This window comes from Hyperolius riggenbachi, chromosome 9 (genome assembly GCF_040937935.1).
Source record: "Hyperolius riggenbachi isolate aHypRig1 chromosome 9, aHypRig1.pri, whole genome shotgun sequence".
In the NCBI taxonomy this organism is placed as follows: domain Eukaryota; kingdom Metazoa; phylum Chordata; class Amphibia; order Anura; family Hyperoliidae; genus Hyperolius; species Hyperolius riggenbachi.
The window spans coordinates 186,665,110-186,684,935 of record NC_090654.1 but is presented as its reverse complement, the minus strand read 5'-3'; the positions used below and the strand labels follow the sequence as shown (position 1 = coordinate 186,684,935).

At 42.6% G+C, this 19,826-nt stretch overlaps 1 protein-coding gene across 3 annotated transcripts in view; it reads right to left on the bottom strand.

Annotated features, from left to right (window-relative positions):
- The window catches only part of ATXN7 (ataxin 7), a 167,181-nt gene that overhangs the window by 101,517 nt on the left and 45,838 nt on the right, over nucleotides 1-19,826 (bottom strand). Inside the window, exons 1-4 of one of the 3 annotated variants that reach the window (XM_068253792.1) lie at nucleotides 19,796-19,826; nucleotides 19,442-19,621; nucleotides 14,948-15,013; nucleotides 10,281-10,343 (exon numbers count right to left, since the gene is read on the bottom strand). The exon at nucleotides 19,796-19,826 is cut by the window's right edge and continues 112 nt beyond it. In XM_068253792.1, the coding sequence (XP_068109893.1) occupies nucleotides 10,281-10,343; nucleotides 14,948-15,013; nucleotides 19,442-19,613 (301 nt within the window). In that variant the 5' untranslated portion in view covers nucleotides 19,614-19,621; nucleotides 19,796-19,826. The remainder of the gene's footprint in view (nucleotides 1-10,280; nucleotides 10,344-14,947; nucleotides 15,014-19,441; nucleotides 19,622-19,795) is intronic. The other 2 variants (XM_068253791.1, XM_068253793.1) reach the window with 2 other exon arrangements.

Genomic DNA, 19,826 nt, shown 5'->3' with positions numbered 1-19,826 from the left:
ATTGGCCATAGCTGTCTAATGAAAAATAACATGAAGAGTCCCGACAAAGGGCTGTGCACACAGGCTGTGGAAGCAAAATAGATTTAACCACTTGAGGACCGTGGGCTTTACCCCCCTTAAGGACCGGCCACTTTTTTTCCATTCAGACCACTGCAGCTTTCACGGTTTATTGCTCGCTCATACAACCTACCACCTAAATGAATTTTGGCTCCTTTTCTTGTCACTAATAAAGCTTTCTTTTGGTGCTATTTGATTGCTCCTGCGATTTTTACTTTTTATTATATTCATCAAAAAAGACATGAATTTTGGCAAAAAAATGATTTTTTTAACTTTCTGTGCTGACATTTTTCAAATAAAGTAAAAATTTCTGTATACATGCAGCGCGAAAAATGTGGACAAACATGTTTTTGATAAAAAAAAACCCCATTCAGTGTATATTTATTTGTTTGTGTAAAAGTTATAGCGTTTACAAACTATGGTGCAAAAAGTGAATTTTCCTATTTTCAAGCATCTATGACTTTTCTGACCACCTGACAGGTTTCATGAGGGGCTAGAATTCCAGGATAGTATAAATACCCCCCAAATGACCCCATTTTGGAAAGAAGACATCCCAAAGTATTCACTGAGAGGCATAGTGAGTTCATAGAAGATATTAATTTTTGTCACAAGTAAGCGGAAATGACACTTTGTGACAAAAAAAAAAAAAAAAAAAAAAAAAAAAAAGTTTCCATTTCTTCTAACTTGCGACAAAAAAAAAAATGAAATCTGCCACGGACTCACCATGCCCCTCTCTGAATACCTTGAAGTGTCTACTTTCCAAAATGGGGTCATTTGTGGGGTGTGTTTACTGTCCTCGCATTTTGGGGGGGTGCTAATTTGTAAGCACCCCTGTAAAGCCTAAAGGTGCTCATTGGACTTTGGGCCCCTTAGCGCAGTTAGGCTGCAAAAAAGTGCCACACATGTGGTATTGCCGTACTCAGGAGAAGTAGTATAATGTGTTTTGGGGTGTATTTTTACACATACCGATGCTGGGTGGGAGAAATACCTCTGTAAATGACAATTTTTTAATTTTTTTTTTTACACACAATTGTCCATTTACAGAGATCTTTCTCCCACTCAGCATAGGTATGTGTACAAATACACCCCAAAACACATTATACTACTTCTCCTGAGTACAGCGATACCACATGTGTGGCACTTTTTTGCACCCTAACTGCGCTAAGGGGCCCAAAGTCCAATGAGTACCTTTAGGATTTCACAGGTCATTTTGAGAAATTTCGTTTCAAGACTACTCCTCACGGTTTAGGGCCCCTAAAATGCCAGGACAGTATAGGAACCCCACAAATGACCCCATTTTAGAAAGAAGACACCCCAAGGTATTCCGTTAGTAGTACGGTGAGTTCATAGAAGATTTTATTTTTCGTCACAAGTTAGCGGAAAATGACACTTTGTGAAAAAAACCAATAAAAATCAATTTCCGCTAACTTGTGACTAAAAATAAAATCTTCTATGAACTCACCATACTCCTAACGGAATATGTTTGGGTGTCTTCTTTCTAGAATGGGGTCATTTGTGGGGTTCCTATACTGCCCTGGCATTTTAGGGGCCCTAAACCGTGAGGAGTAGTCTTGAAACCAAATGTCGCAAAATGACCTGTGAAATCCTAAAGGTACTCATTGGACTTTGGGCCCCTTAGCGTACTTAGGGTGTAAAAAAGTGCCACATATGTGGTACCGCCGTACTCAGGAGAAGTAGTATAATGTGTTTTGGGGTGTAATTTTACACATACCCATGCTGGGTGGGAGAAATATCTCTGTAAATGACAATTGTTTGATTTTTTTTTACACACAATTGTCCATTTACAGAGAGATTTCTCCCACCCAGCATGGGTATGTGTAAAAATACACCCCAAAACACATTATACTACTTCTCCTGAGTACGGCGATACCACGTGTGACACTTTTTTGCAGCCTAGGTGCGCTAAGGGGCCCAACGTCCTAATCACAGGTCATTTTGAGGCATTTGTTTTCTAGACTACTCCTCACGGTTTAGGGCCCCTAAAATGCCAGGGCAGTATAGGAACCCCACAAGTGACCCCATTTTAGAAAGAAGACACCCCAAGGTATTCCGTTAGGTGTATGGCGAGTTCATAGAAGATTTTATTTTTTGTCACAAGTTAGTGAAAAATGACACTTTGTGAAAAAAAAAAAATCAATTTCCGCTAACTTTTGACAAAAAATAAAATCTTCTATGAACTCGTCATACACCTAACAGAATACATTGGGGTGTCTTTTTTCTAAAATGGGGTCAGTTTGTGGGGTTCCTATACCGCCCTGGCATTTTACGGGCCCAAAACCGTGAGTAGTCTGGAAACCAAATGTCTAAAAATGACTGTTCAGGGGTATAAGCATCTGCAAATTTTGATGACAGGTGGCCTATGAGGAGGCGAATTTTGTGGAACCGGTCATATGCAGGATGGCCTTTTAGATGACAGGTTGTATTGGGCCTGATCTGATGGATAGGAGTGCTAGGGGGGTGACCGGAAGTGATTGATGGGTGTCTCAGGGGGTGGTTAGAGGGGAAAATAGATGCAATCAATGCACTGGGGAGGTGATCGGAAGGGGGTCTGAGGGGGATCTGAGGGTTTGGCCGAGTGATCAGGAGCCCACACGGGGCAAATTAGGGCCTGATCTGATGGGTAGGTGTGCTAGGGGGTGACAGGAGGTGATTGATGGGTATCTCAAGGTGTGATTAGAGGGGGGAATAGATGCAAGCAATGCACTGGCGAGGTGATCAGGGCTGGGGCCTGAGGGCATTCTGAGGGTGTGGGCGGGTGATTGAGTGCCCTAGGGGCAGATAGGGGTCTAATCTGATAGGTAGCAGTGACAGGGGGTGATTGATGGGTAATTAGTGGGTGTTTAGGATAGAGAACAGATATAAACACTGCACTTGGGAGGTGATCTGACGTCGGATCTGCGGGCGAACTATTGGTGTGGGTGGGTGATCAGATTGCCCGCAAGGGGCAGGTTAGGGGCTGATTGATGAGTGGCAGTGACAGGGGGTGATTGATGGGTGGCAGTGCCAGGGGGTGATTGATGGGTGGCAGTGACAGGGGGTGATTGATGGGTGATTGACAGGTGATCAGTGGGTTATTACAAGGAAGAACAGATGTAACTAATGCATTGGCGAATTGATAAGGGGGGGGGTCTTAGGGCAATCTGAGACGTGTAGGCGGGTGATTGGGTGCCCGCAAGGGGCAGGTTAGGGGCTGATTGATGGGTGGCAGTGACAGGGGGTGATTGACAGGTGATCAGGGGGATAGATGCATACAGTACACAGGGAGGGGGGGTCTGGGGAGAATCTGAGGGATGGGGGGGTGATCAGGAGGGGGCGGGGGGGGGGGGGGGGGGGGGAATAAAAAAAATAGCGTTTACAGATAGTGACAGGGAGTGATTGATGGGTGATTAGGGGGGTGATTGGGTGCAAACAGGGGTCTGGGGGTTGGGCAGGGGGGTCTGAGGGGTGCTGTGGGCGATCTGGGGCAGGGGGGGGGGGGGGGGGAGAAATCAGTGTGCTTGGGTGCGACATAGGGTGGCTGCAGCCTGCCCTGGTGGTCCCTCGGACATTGGGACCACCAGGGCAGGAGGCAGCCTGTATAATACACTTTGTAAACATTACAAAGTGTATTATACACTTTGTATGCGGCGATCGCGGGGTTAACATCCGCTTCCGTATGGCCGGCGGGATGTTGTGGCGGGTGAGCGGTGACAGGCGCCGGCGGAGGATCGCGTCACGGATGACGCGATCACTCCGCCCATGCCCTTACAAGGACCGCCGCCTTTGGGCATGAGCTGGTCCTTGCGGGGTCCACTTCCCGGCCGCCTCTGTGCGTTAGGAGGTCGGGAAGTGGTTAAAGGATACACGAAGTGACAAGTTACATGATGAGATAGACATGGGTATGTACAGTGCCTAGCACACAAATAACTATGCTGTGTTCCTTTTTTTCTTTCTCTGCCTGAAAGAGTTAAATATCAGGTATGCAAGTCCTGACTCAGACAGGAAGTGACTACAGTGTGACCCTCACTGATAAGAAATTCCAACTATAAAATAAGTTCCTAGCAGAAAATGGCTTCTGAGAGCAAGAGATAAAAAGGGGAATTTCTTATCAGTGAGGGTCACACTAGTCACTTCCTGTCTGAGTCAGGACTGAGTCAGCCACTTACATACCTGATATTTAACTCTTTCAGGCAGAGAAAGAAAAAAAGGAACACAGCATAGTTATTTGTGAGATAGGCACTGTACATATGAGATAGGTCTATCTGTATCTCATGTCACTTCGGGTATCCTTTAATGTCCTCATGCAACCCCTAGGTTCCTGGTGGTCTCACCCAACCGATATATTTCTGTGAGCGGGATACACATCCATGTTTCACCCTGCATGAAGTATTGCAAGAGAAAGCTCGCCACTGCCCCCTAAACGAAGGTAAACAAAATGCACTGCCCTGCAAACAGGAAGCACATAATTTCCTTCACCATTAAAGGACAAATGAAGTGAGAAAAATACGGAGGCTGTCATATTTATTTCTTGTTAAACACCACCAGTTGCCTGGCAGCCCTACTGACCTATTTGGCTGCAGCAGTGTCTGAATCACACCAGAATCAAGCATGCAGCTAATATTGACAGATCTGACAATAATGTCAGAAACACCTGATCTGCTGCATGCTTGTTCAGGGTCTATGGCTAAGAGTGTTAGGGTGGGTACACACGTCAGATAAAAGTCTTTGGAAAATGAAAGATCACAGACCAATTTTACCCCCTTTCATGTAGTATGAGAGTCATACTCTACACAGTCTTTTCTATGGAGCTGAACTCCACATCAGAAAAAAATCTTTGCAAAATGCTGCACACAAAGATGCTGTACACGTGCAACAGATCAGTATCTGCAAAAGATCTGTTCCTGCAAAAGATCCGTTCCTGCAAACTGCATTCATAGTCTATGATATCTGCAGATCTCATACACACCTTGTTTCACGGACAATTATCTGTGGATCAGATCCACCAGGTTGGATCTTCAGATCGGCAGATAATTGTCTGATCTGCAGATGAATGTCCATTCAACAAGGTGTGTATGAGGATCTGCAGATGTCATAGACTAGGAATGCATTTTGCAGGAATGGATCTTTTGCAGGGATTGATCTTTTGCAGATACTGATCTGTTGCATGTGTACAGCATCTTTGTGTGCAGCATCTTGCAAAGATTTTTATCTGATGGGGAGTTCAGCTCCATAGAATAGACTGTGTAGAGTATGGCTCTCATACTACATGGAAGGGGGTAAAATTGGTCTGTGATCTTTCATTTTCCAAAGACTTTTATCTGACATGTGTACGCACCTTGAGAGGCAGAAGATCAGCAGGATAGCCAGGCAACTGGTATTGCTCAAAAGGAAATAAATATGGCAGCCTCCACATCCCTCTCACTTAAGTTGTCCTTTAACAGTTTGACAAATGAGACTTGCATTATGGTCAACACAGGCCAATGGGCCTTCATTAGAAAAAATCCTACCCAAACACGCAACTCATTTTAACCTTAACCTGAAGATACTACTATTACTAGATCATTGTAATATCAAAACACCCATCTAAAGATATGCTTTACAAACAGCTTAATAACTTCCAGTCATAGCTGGTCTTGTGCTCTTATTAGATAACCCAAGAGACTTACTAATTAAAAACTCATCATTGCCACCACCACCACCACCCCACTGTGCTTACTGAGCTGAATGTGTCAATACGATCAGTTACAACAAACACACTACATGATTATTTTTATATAGCACCAACATTTTCCATAGCACTTTACAGAGTCCATAGTCATGTCCCTCAGAGAAGCTCACAATGTAATCCCTACCATAGTCATAATTTAATGTCCTACTCCTTACCATAGTCTAAGCCCAATATTCTGGGAAACCAATTAAACTTATTAGTACAATATTGTGAAGTCCTTTGCATGTTTACTATCATACCACTACGTATGTGTTTCAATCACACTTCTATCTGTAACAGACACAGAGCTATAAATATAGTCACGTCTTGATCATTTTCGAGGTTACTGAGAGTACATTACTCTTGTCTCATTGTGTGATCGTGTACATTCTTGCCTCATTGATTTTTAATGGATTTTCAAAATGAAATGGTATGACGTTTAAAAATATTTAGCACTTCAGTGCAAAATCCATTTAATTGTGTACGATTTATCCTTGTAGGTTTGTTGTGTACAGCACATTTACATGCCCTTATTAGTTCTTCCACGGGCAACATTTAGTTGTTTTGTTTTCTAAGATCAAAGTCCTGCCCTTTCCGATTTCACTGTATTCAATGGATGTTAAGTTGATCACATGACTTTTCTCAGCACTACAGCAAGCAACTAGATTTCCATACAGCATGGTCAGGGAGATGCCAACTATTCTCAGTCAATGGGATTTTTATGTTAATCTATGCAAGGGACTAATCAAATTGAGCAGGTTGGTCCTACAGCTGCTGCATCTGACCAGGACTGTGGAGACGGTACAAAAACCATCCAACTCAGACTCTTCAGTTTATGTAACCTCCGACTCCAGGTACCCAAAATTGCTCCGACTCCTCGACTCAGACGTCTAATTTTTACAAAGGCTATGGATTTGGTTCAAAAATCATCTGACTCAGTTTATTGAAACCACCGACTCAGACTCCAGGTACCCAAAATTTCTGACTCCTCAGCCCTGCAGCTGACAGGACCATTTTCAAGCTGCATAGACCTACATCAACTTGGAATTATTGGCAGCTCACTGCTTGTGGTCAGGTTTGTTTTGATTATTTACATCAATTTCTTGTACAAGTCAAAAGCAGTAAATCAACCTAAAGATGTCAGAAACTGCAACAAGATACTATAGTAGCCAAATCTTCTGGAGGAGGACAATCATCCTGGAATAGCTGTGCTAAACTGTAATTCTCCAGCTGGTCCAGGATACAAGTTAGCAGACGTCACAGACTATGTTGCAATTTAGAGAACGTGACCTCAGCCAGCCTCTGGAAAGACCGGAGTCTTCTCTGCAGTTTGCCTGTGTGACGTACCGCTTATGTACCTGTTCTCTCACAAGGCGTCAGCTGCCTGCAGTCTCATGCTACAATCAAGAAACCTTACTGGACACAAGTTTAACTGTGACAGCAACTTTCCAGATAACGCAATTCATATTAACCAAGTGTTAAAATCCACCGCCGAGACATTAAAGTCCAATGCCAAGAACTCCGATAACCACATAAAAGCCACCTCCACGCTTTGCCCACTAAAGTACATTGATATACTGAGATGTTTGCATGAAATAAGAAAAAAAACAAACAAACCACTAACTTGAGTCTTTTCAGTCACAGAAATCAAAATTAACAGATTTCAGTATGTCTAGGCTGAAAACCAGCAGTGTTATACTATAGGGCATTGTTTTAATCAGATACTGCATATGTCTGAAAAGTGGGGCAGTCATCTTCTCTAGTTTGCTCTCTGACACCTACCTACCATTTGAAAAGCAGCTGAAAAAGCAGGCTGGAAACCTCATTTCCCTCCTAGCTATAGGTCTACACAGAGGTTTATTTCCCTTTGTGGAAAACAAAAGTTTGCTTTCTTAAATCAAAAAGTATTTGTGATACTTCAGGTTAGAATGAGCTTGAGATGTCTCCCAGTGCATCACTGCTAAAAATATGCAAATCAACCATTGTTGCCCTTAGAAGCTAAACACACCTCCAGATCTGTTGGAATGCAATATGTGTCAGTTTGTTAATTCAGAGCCAAAATAATCCAACATGCATACAGACTGTTTCGGCCTGCTTGCGCTTCATCAGTGCATGGCATGGATTAATGTGGCTCTACGGAGTAGGACTTGAAACACCCAAAGGCTTTTTGGACCATTGTAGCCCCTTACACACTCCAATAAGTTCTGGTTCACCATGAGCTTGCTGGTTAGTATTTTCCTTTGTGGAAACAGAGAGCCTGAGTTATGTTACCTCTCATCACCTTCCCTAGAATGCCAAATAGATGGCGTTAAATGGCAGCACATAATGTGGAAGGAGGAAATCAAGGACACTCACAATGTGCTAATAGGATAGAGCTTTGCAAACAGGCACACATATCGTGTAACTTGCACTCGGAGTTCTGCAACAAGGTATTTAGACATTATATATTTCTGCCAATGTGGTAATTCATCTTCTGCTAATGGATGGGAGGCAAATGTACATAAAAACTTGGAAAAGGTCCAAATATTTTAATTAATTGGTGATAATTTTAGATGACACCACACTGTACATGGTTGTCCCCCAATAATCGCTTAGTTCTCTTCAGCATCTCTTCTTACATGTGTACAAGCCTTAAAAGTCTCCTTTACATTCCCAGACTTCCAGGCGAGATCCTCCATCCTGGCAGAGGGAGACACACTGCATCTCTTTCAGCAATGTGGGCATGTCGGCTAAAGATTGGACAATTTAAGAGGTAGACTACATTGCTCAGCCATGGCCAGGTGACTGCTGTTTTTACTAGATTTTTTTCCCCCCCTTAATTCAAGCAACAAGTACAGGTAGTCCCCGGTTAACGAAAGAGATAGGGACTGTAGGTTCATTCTTAACCTAAATCTAAGTCGGAACATTGTGCCATCTCTGTCCCCTATACCGCCTCTGTGCCTCCAGTGTCCCCCTTTGTGTTACCTCTGCCCTCTGTAACTGCTTTTACAAGTTTAAAAGCCATTTTTTTTTTTTTTTTAAATCGATTTTCTCAAAATCTACAAGTCCAATTTGGGGAAAAAAAATGTTTACTTGTTCCCATGGAAACACAGAATTCATGCCGTTCGTATTGGTGGGTCGTTCGTAAGTCAAGCGTTCGTAAGTCGGGGACTACCTGTATGTTCAAGGATGGGAGTGCCCATAAAATTATAGTTATTCTTGAAACCTTTTGAAAGCAAACGCTTCAAGGGCACAAATCTACCAGATGGCACTGCCCACATATTTTTAATGGGTCTCAACACTAGTACCCATCAATGATACAATATTATAATAATACTGGTACCCATTAATGATACAATATTTTCCTCAGATGCAATCATTCGATCAGATTTTTACAATCAAATTGTACAGGAAACGATGCAGTATAAGGAGAAATTTAAATTCTATGGTCGATAGGGACACCCCTCTGCTTCTGTGCAATTTATCAGATGAAATCCTATTAGTATTGTTTTTTCAAACTACACGTCAATTGTACATAACTGTGCTTTTGTCACTGGTTGTCCTGATTGTACAATATGTTCAAACTGCCTGTGTATCTATGCTCTCCATTGTTGTAGGTTTTCACATTGTACAGCGCAACGGAATATGTTGGCACTTAAGAATTGAAAATAATGATATTAAATTGGGACTGCCTGCCCCTGTGACATTACATTCTCACCCGGTCTATGTGTGAGCCTCTGAATTCCTGTCCCTTAATCCTCCTCAGGGGAAGCACAGACTATATTAAACTTAAAGAACAACTGAGGGATATATGGAAGCTGCCATATTTATTTCCTTTTAAGTAATATCAGTTGCCTGGATATCCTTCTGATCATCTGCCTCTAATACTTCTAGTCATGGACCCTGAACAAGAATGCAGCAGATCAGGTGTCTCTGACATTATTGTCTGTTCTGACATTAGCTGTATGCTTGAATTTGGTGTTATTCAGACACTTCTGCAGCCAAATAGACCAGCAGGGCTGCCAGGCAACCGGTATTGGTTAAAAGGAAATAAATATGGCTGCTTTCACATCAGTTGCCCTTTGAAGAGTAGAAAACAAACAAAAAGTTGAACTCATGCTAAAGAAGTAGACTACAGCTAATGTTAATTAGGTTAGGTATGAAAACATTACCAAAAACCTTCATCACAAAGTAAACATGATAATGCAGCTTAAAGCTTACCCCCAATGGTGGCAAACTTCCTTTTACTAAGTCCATTCGGCGCAATGAGGACTTTTTCAGCAAATGTACCGTATAAAGTCCAGGAAACATTGCTGCTAAGGAACCCGCACAAAACTGACACAAATGCTTGTGTGATACAAGAATACATGCTCATCTGGGGGGGGAGAAACTGTTTAATGGTCACCTCACCTATGAATGTCCTTCTGCTATCTCCTCTCCATATGGTCAGAGGTACATGTGGTACTCCTGAATGCTACAGGTGGCTATACTCCACAGGAGAGAGGTAACCACATTAATGACAACATCCATCACTCACCCTCCTTGCTGAGTCTCATGGCTTCTCGTTTCTTATCAATCTCTTTGAAAGATTCGTCCACATCTAGAAGGGATTAGATAGGTGATGATAGGTTAGCAAAGTAAAACTAGCTATAGTTTAAAAATACTATCAACTACTCAGAAATAAACAGAACCCTTATGCGAACTTTTCTCACAGAATATTAGTGCATTGGTCAAGTCACCCCTGCACACTGGAGTTTCAATGCTGGGCCTGCATCAGATTTGCATTGCGATTTTTTTTGTGTGGAAGACACGTAAACAAATTTGCATGCGTATGTGTGCGTATTTTAACATGAAAATGCACGCAGCTTCGTGTATTTTTTTTTTTAAATATGCGTTTTAAACCATGTCAATGCCCGTGTGCTTTATTAATTGAAATTTACGTGAAAACATACAAAAATTCACATAGAAAACCGCAGGCAAAATTCCTATTAATTACATTACATGCGAATCGTACGCTATGCATTAGTGGAAACAGGCCCTAACTACAGAAGTTTTGATGAGATCAACGAAAAGTGCTGTTCACTGTCCCAATGAACAAGTGAAAGAATCCCAAAATCTACAGGACTGCAGGTCATACTCTACCCACTATCCCATATCATTTCCATCTTACACATCATAAGACAAATGTTGCCTTGTGATTTTTTTCAAGAAACAGCACAAAGTTGAGGATACGCCAGTCACAGGTCTTACAGAAAAACTAAAGATAGTAAGTGGTGATGCATTTTTAGATCTGGCTAACTGTTGTACACCTGCATACCAACTTGAACCAGGTGATATTAGAACAGATTCCAGAAGTTGTATCTGTTATTGATTGCACTACTGTCACTAGCCTTGCACTGCTTGATGCACTATAAGGATATGAAACTAAACATTGCTCCCATCCGCTCTAGACTAGGGACGGTCAATGAGAGGAAATTAATTTTGAGTTGATAACAGGGCTGTGCAGTCAGAGTTGGAGTCGGAGAGTCGAAGCAATTTTGGGTACCCGGAGTCGTAGATTTCATAAACTGAGGAGTCGGAGTTGGGAGTCGGATGATTTTTGTCCAAAAATCCACAGCCCTGGTAAGTATCAGACTAAGGAGTCGGAGTCATTTTGGGTACCTGGAGTCAGAGATTTCATAAACTAAGGAGTCGGAAGATTTTTGTACCGACTCCACAACCCTGGTTGATACAGCATTATGCAAATTTTGTATGTAAATGTATGCAGCTTAAAAATAAAACAATCAAATCCTGCTAAGGTAAAATTGAATTGGTCCATTTTAAAACTGTATAATCCTGCATCAACTTGAAATTATTTGCACCACATTGACCATCCCTACTCTCCACTAACACTCCCGCCATGTTCAGTCATTAAATAGCAACCTTTTCTGATCTATGTTTGATTAATAACATAATTGAACATTTGTTGGGAGGGTCTTCATGTTTAACAGATTTTTCGGATTTCAAAGTGTTTATTAAAAAGGTACACTTTTACAGTATTTTCCTGGTTTCCGTACCAGAAACACTTCCTATATCTACTGCTGTATATTGAATTTAGCCATGTCCTCCCAGTGATGTCACAGGCCAAGTTAATTAGCTATGCAGAATTTTTCTCCCCCAAAGCAATCTGGGAAACCAAGTAGTTTTGTACTGGCTTTGGAACTAACAGTAACCAAACATTCCACAGAGATCACATGACAGGACTAACAATGTCACTACCTGCGATAAATGTGAGAATGTAAAACAGGGTGAGGAAAGATTTAACAAAGGGCAACCAATGACTAATTAATAAATATTAAAAAACAAAAAAAAACACCACAACCTATTTCATTATGATTTTTTCCATCTGCAATTGCTTTTTAATATGGAAGATGCCACTGCTCAAGTCCTTCTGAAGAATGCTACCCAACTGGCTGTTACTCTCACTCTCTGCTGTCTGTTAATCTCTACTGAATTACTCATCTATAAAAAGAGTACGTGCCCAAATCTAAACAGAGATTTCTTTTTAGCCAACCAAAATGGCACTGTATGTCAAATCTATTTATAGTCTGGCCAATCACACCTCCAGATGCAGCGTGTGCAGCAGAGCACCTACCACTTCCCCTTTGTGGCCTTGACAGTACAGGTGACTCCAGTGCAAGCAGGCATTCTGGATGAAGATATCTGTAGCCACCCTGCGATTTTCCTGCTGATTATCCCATACAAATATATAATTTATCAAAAAAATGTGTGTGCATCATGTGTGTCCACCTTAAATGGTGCCAAATGTTCTTATTCAGTGCCCAGGCCAAAACACACAAACTTGTCTTGGCCATGCAATAGTTTATAAATTCTAAATTTAAAAATAATGCATCAAAATCTGTGTGTGTATGGCCAACATGAGAAACAGTCAGCAAAGGGCTCTACACACATCGACGGATAACTGAAGTAAGAAGCACTTGGCTGCCATATTTATTTCCTTTTAAACAGTACCAGTTGACTGGCTCCTTCTGATCTTTCATGCATCAGCAGTGTCTGAATCATACACATGAAACAAACATGCAGCAAATCCAGTCAGACAAAACAAAAAAAACCTTCTGATCTGCGTGCTTGTTCAGGATTTATGGCTAAAAGTATCAGAGGCAGAGGGCAAGCAGGACAGCCAGGCAACGGTCTATCTTTAAAAGGCAAATAAATATGGCAACCTCCATATTCCTCTAAGCTGCGCTCATACTTTACATTTTCCTCAGCTGAGACGGTCGTCTGATTCTCCTTGGCAAAATGTCTAGGCCACAGGTGTCAAACACAAGGCCCTCCAGCCAAATGTGGCCCTTCTTGCCATTGTATGTGGTCCTCCAGAGCTCCAACTGTCCATCATTGTAAGCAGTAATAATGACAGCAAACTACCTTCCCAACCAGAGCAGCAGATCGATGACAGTTTCTGGTTGAAACATTGTCAGTTTGAGGTGGGGTGCAGTAACAACCCATGGGACCCCCTCAGCAAAATTATTTTGGGGCCCCCTTTTGGCATCCAAACACTCACACAGTGTGGCGTGGCTAGCATCTTATCTTGGGCCACATTTCATCTCGAAGATTGTCTGTCGAAACAGCACTGGCACAGATAAATATTACAGTGCTCCACTGTGCTACTCTGCAGAAGGGAGAGGAGCTGGAGAAGGGGGAGGAGTTGGCTCCCCAAGTTTACTATAGTTGTGCCACTCAGCTTGAGACTGTTCAATAAATGTTAAATCTTAATAAACAATTTGGCCAGTGACTTTAGACTAGGTTTTAGATTTTGGCCCCTTACATGATGGAGTTTGACGCCCTGATCTAGACAATGTGCAGCAATCCTCAGAGATCCATCTTGCTCAAAATCTATTCATGATGCAGGAACTTCCTTTGAAGATCCTGCAGCAAGTAACACATTGCTCATCTTCCTTTCTCCACGGAACAGAACACTCTACTCTGCAGTTAGCTGAGCAACATGTCTGTACAGTGTCCATTAATAAATTAGCATCTGCAACAATCAAGATGGATTGTTTCGAGACAAGTCTGTAAGGTGTATTCATATGATCATTTCAGTCTGATGTCTCTCCAGGAAACTCAGTCTGCAACACCTGACATGACTCAGGGTAGACAGCAGTTGGCAGAGTGAATATTTTGCAGCTGACTGCTTTGTCCCTGGCCAGAGACTTCTGTTCATTTTCCCCTTCTTCTCTCCACAGCACAGGCAGATCAGGGGGACCGAGCATGCATATATGTTGGACTGCTGGGCCAAATGCCCACTGACACTATCAGGAAAATGTATTTTGCTTTGCAATTAGGTTTTAGGGCTGGCACACATGGGCAAATATTCACTCCCCATCTACGAATGAACATTGTGGTAAAAATGACAAGATCGTTATCTACTGTACATAAACTGAATTCTGTTGAGGATCGATTGGTAATGACTGAAAAAGGTTTGTTTCTGCAGGCATTTTATGGTCAGATGCATTGTCAGATATACAGTAAATTGTTCATGTACATTTTGAACAATGTACATGTACAGCTGACCAGTTGATGTATATAGGAATCTGCGGACAATGATCATATGCCACTTACGTCTGTGCTAGATAGATTAAGAAAAATCCAAAATAAACACAATGTCGTCCTTCCCTGATCAATGCTCAATCAACTTTTCAGTCAAAATAGATTAAAATAGACATTACTTTTTGAACATATTCGTTGAAACTGATATTTTTTTCAACAAACTGAACTTCTAATCTATTAAAAACGTTGCATAATGCAGGCCTACTTGAAAGGACACCTGGACTGAAAGGGATATGGAGGATGCCATATTTATTTTAAACAATTTCAGTTGCCTGACATCCTGCTGATCTCTCATGCATCAGTAGTATCTAAATCCCAAACCTGAAATAAGCATGCAGCCAATCCAGTCAGACTTCAGTAAGAAATATCTGATCAGCACAATTTTTCAAGGGTGTATAACAAAGTATTAAAGGCTGAGGATAAGCAGGACTGCCAGGCAACTGGTATTGTTTAAAAGGAAAAATATGGCAGCCTCCACATCTCTCTCAGTTCAGGTATCCTTTACACCTTGTAAAATTTATACTACAGCTATGCCAGAAACGATCATTTAAGATCATCCTGGGTGACGGTTTTGAAATGACTGCTGTAAAGACTCACTGCTTTGCTTTCTGCTGAGCAGACTTTTGTCTTCTATCGAGAGGAAGGGAGAGCCAACAAGAGTTCCTGCAAGAGAAATGGAGGTAGTCATTAGTGATCCAACAAAACGGATCTAGTGGCCCAATCAACGACACCTGTGGAACTCCCGTAAACATTCCAGATTTCCACCAGAGTTCATGAACAATTGTTTTGTCTGGGGAAAATCTAAAGTGTATATATAGATTTATACTCAATTGTCCTACCCTTCTCTACCTTAAACTAAAAACGAGAAGAGGGAAAGTTTAACTTTCAGTTTAACTTACCTGGGGCTTCTTCCAGCCCCATGCAGTCTATCATGTCCCTTTCAATGGTTTCAATCCACTCCAGTGTGCCGCTGCCCCCTCCCAAAAAAATAGCAAGCCGTGCATGCTTGGCCCGCATGTGCAGTTTGTAAAAAAGACATAAAACTGTGCATGCGCAGAACGGCCACAGGAGCGTGATCAAGAAGGCGCATAACTTGGGCCAGGCAGATGTTTCAAAGAGGGCAGCAGCACACTGGAGTGAAGGGGAACCACAGTGAGGGACCTGACAGACTGCAGGGGGCTGGAAGAAGGCAGAGGTCAGTTAAACCGAACTTCTCTACCTTGCCTCATATCCTTTAACACTAACCTTACCTTTGATGTAAGCCATGTGCAAATGTGAAACTTTGTTGCCTGAAACCAATATACAAGTGTTTCTTGTTATCTGAAACACTTGCCTATTTGTTTGCTTGTAAGCAATCCATGTACAGACATGTTTGTTTGTCTGTTTCATGAAAAGTACTGTCCTATGGAAAGGGGAGGTGGAAAATGAGCAAGAGGTATCCTGTGGCCTGGAACCACAAAAGGAAACGTTAAAATAAACCCAACATGGTGGACTGTTTAAGAGGCAGTGGCAGAGTAGATTGCCAACCAAAAGGATGATGAACAACTGCTCTGATTGACAAGTGTTCTAGGTATGCAAAGTTAAGTATCATGCTTTGTTTTAATTTTACCACCTCCGTGTAGTATCAGGGCCAACAGATGTTGAATACAGTACTATAAACAAATTGTGTGGGTAAGCTCTCATACTACATGGAAGTGGTTAAAATGGGCCAATCAAAATTGGATGTGTGTACGCAACTTGTATCTTATTTCCTGGATACTGAAAATCAGATGCCTCACAGATCTTTTGTAAAGGAAGGTGGAGCGTTTTGGCACCGATGGCCCCACCTCAGCCTGATGTGACCTTATCTCTGTATTGGTGCAGAGGACAGTGGTGGACATCAGAGGGCGAGTGTGCCTGCACCTCATTACCCAGTACTGCAGGTAGAAATGGGAACCCACAGCGACTTAATGGGAGATTATTACTACCAAAGTGATACCAAAGAATGGTAAGGTGGAGGAGAAAGCAATTTTTGGGCTGGGTTTACACTTAAGAAGTTGCTGTCGGCTATAACACAGCAGACAACTGATGAGAAGGAATTTTCCATGTTTCCCTATGGGTCAGTTTACATCTATGTTATAATGCATAGATGTAAACAGACCCATAGGGGGAACATGGAAAACCCCTTATTAGTTATCCCCTGCATTACAGCTGACAGCAACTGACTCGTTGTGAACCCAGCCTTACCGTTGGCTTAATTTTTGAAGTTTAGGTCCAGGGCAAAAGGCTTTGCAGAAAAGATGGCTGAAATAATTTTCCCAATAACATCTCTCATCCTGGTGATGTCCCCAGGCATCAAGGACAGTTGACAATGACTTATTTTGTATAAGACAAAGCAATGGGATCAGTGACATTTGTAAACTATGCACTTCTAGGGAAAAGTATTCACAATAAGAACAAATGGTAATTGCGTATTTCCAGCAAAACCAGGAACAACTGATAACTTATGGGGATTGATGTGCTAACCATGGGTAATATTGCTGTGCACAGGTAGTGCACAGCAATACAACCATTACTACTGCCAGAACTGTACTGCGTGTTACGCAATGTGAGCATTGCTACGGTAACGTGCGTTACACAAGCAGCTAATGTACTGTGGATCTTGCTGGTAACGATAATCTTGCGGTGTGCTGCTTGCACACAGCAACATTACCATAGGTTTGTGCATCAACCCCTATGCATCTCAAGGAGAATGAAAAAGAAAAGTCTCCAAAACTTCTTGAAGAGAGTTAAAAAAAGGTCACTACTGTGGCACAGATTTATTAAGATGGGTACTGAGAAAATTGGTGGAGACATGCAACAATTTAAAGCAACAAGACTTCATCCGTTAAAGGGACCCTGATGAGTGGCAAAAAAAATAAATAAAAGTAAATAAATAAATCTGGACTTACCTGGTGCTTCCTCCAGGCCCCCTATAGCTCAAGAGTTCCTCCAGCATCCTCCTGGTTCCCTCCTTCCTCCTGCTGGTGGCTCCGGTAATGCAGCAACTTCGGGTGAAGTCGCACGTGCGCGTCCCCAGCGTGACATCATGCCGTTCGCCGTAAGCCTCCTATGCATGCGCGGTTCTCTAAAGACTGAACCACGCCAGCGCAGGAGGCTTACGACGACCGGCGTGATGACGTGTCAGGGGCGCACACGCTAGACTTCAGCCAAAGTCGCCGCATTACCAGAGCTGCCAGAAGCAAGAAGGAAGGGACCAGGAGGATGCCGGAGGACCTTGTGGGCTACTGGGGCTGGAAAAAGCCCCAGGTGAGTCCAGATTTCTTTTTTTTTTAGCCACTTCTCATGGTCCCTTAAAATGAAACAGATTTTGACTGGTTTCTCTAAGCAACTGTTCCACTTTCTTAGCACTTGTTTTTGTTAGTCATATGCTACATCAGTGATTTCCAACCTTGCTCAGGTCATAATGTAGCACAATAAAAAAAAAACATGCCATATCTTTATGCAACGTGAGGGGATCCCCCACACATGCGTTTGCACCCAAGGCAGACTTTTATCTGCTGCCCCAGCTGAGTTCAAACTAGCGCCTGGCACACACATCCAAATTTGTTTGCCCAATGATTGGCCAATTTTTCCACTTCCATGTAGTATGAGAGCTTACCTACAGAATCTGCTTATCTTCAAAATAAGTTGACCCTCATGCTACACTGAGGTGGTAAGGTTGGCCAGTGATTGTACAATCAAAACTGGTACCAGAGCAATCTCTTTCCCTGGAAAATAGAAACACAGCTAGTTATTCTATCCGGGGACTAATTTTCAAACCTGGGACAGTCCATGAAACTTGGTGACCGGTAGTAGCTATACTTCCAGAGACAAAGCTGCAGTTTTAGCAATCTCCAAAACATGCTTTTGTCCCAAAAACAGGAAAAAAAAAATAGCCAATGAGGATTTCCCATGATGCATATTCAAAGCCTGATATGGTCCCTGTAAACAAGATATAACCATAGATGATCGATGAAATGCAAATTCTTCTGAGCTGATGCAAATGTCGTTGCAATTTGTATGCTGACTAAAAGTGGATTAGCTGCATATAAACTGAAACCAAATTTGCATCAGCTTAGAAAAAAAATTAAATAAATTGATCATCTTTATAGTCCTTACCTGTTTGCAGGTACCATGCCAGTTTTTGTGTGAAATATTTGCAATTCATTGATAGCCCCTAGTGGTAACTTTTTTCCAGGGAAAAAAGCGGCAAAATTCATTGATAGGACTTCATCAATGCACTTCCAGGACACATCTCAGGAAATCAAGATGTGAGATAACTTTTCCAGGGACAAGGGTACAAGGTCAAGGTTAGCTGACAATAATGTATTTCCAAGGACGTATCTCAAGCCACCTTGTGCGATCACTGAAAACCCAAGAACAAGAAATAACTATTTCAATGGACAGAGCTGCAAAATTGGGTATCGCTGTCAGTAGGGGTGTGACCTAAAAGTCGACTTTAGTTTTTCTTTTTTTTAGCTCAACAATTATCGGAATAAGCAGTGGCTGAAGCCAGAACTTTGCATATAGCCTGTCAGAATTTGAAAACAAATTATTTTTATGACAACATGAAGAAATAAACTGTCAGGTAACAAACATTAGCTAAACAAATGTGATCATCCCTGCACAACCTTCTGGTTCATCACCCACTAATTCCAGTTCCCATGGATGAACACCTTTACAAAAAGTTGAATTTTAAGCTCATCATTAGTTGTCAGTCATATGTTCTCATAGCTGTATCTCAAGCATTCTGGAACCAATAAAAACAGACAGGTGGCTACTATTTTCAAGGATGAAGCTACAAAAATCACTGATAGCTGTCAGCAATGCATTTCCAGGGACATTTGCCTGTCCCTGGAAATCAGGGACAGGTGGTAACTATTTCCAGGGACAAAGCTGTAAAAAGAAAAAACACTGGTGATAGCTGTCAGTGATTTTCAACTGCATTACATGGCAGCTATTTCAAGAAAGCTGGGGCAATCCCTGGAAATCAGGGGCACTTGGCAACTCTGGTTTCCAGGGACAACTCTCCACAAATAAGCAGCACAGTAGGATCCCCCCTGGACTTACCATCGCAGCCTTGTATCCTGGCAGCTTCCAGCCAGCTGACCCAGGGCTGGCCCAGCATGGCTCCGGGACTGGGCAGGGCCGCCATCGAGCTGTCCCCGTGCTGCTGCCGCCGCTGCCGGGCCCCCGCTCTGCGCTGCTCCCCTCTGACGTCATCTTCGGGCCGCTCCGACATTCTTTCCGCTACAATGTAACAAGAAAGTGATGAGAGGGGGGAGGAGGAGGCGCGGGCATCCCCCCCTGCCAGGATTCCCACCTCCTCCCCGCCCGGCCACAAAGGGGTTAAACACGTGTAGGTACAGCGCCACGGCCAGTGCGGGCGCAATCTCGGCCCCTCCCCCTCTGGCAGCAGGTTACCGCTTGATCCTAGGTGTTATGTCAGGCTGAG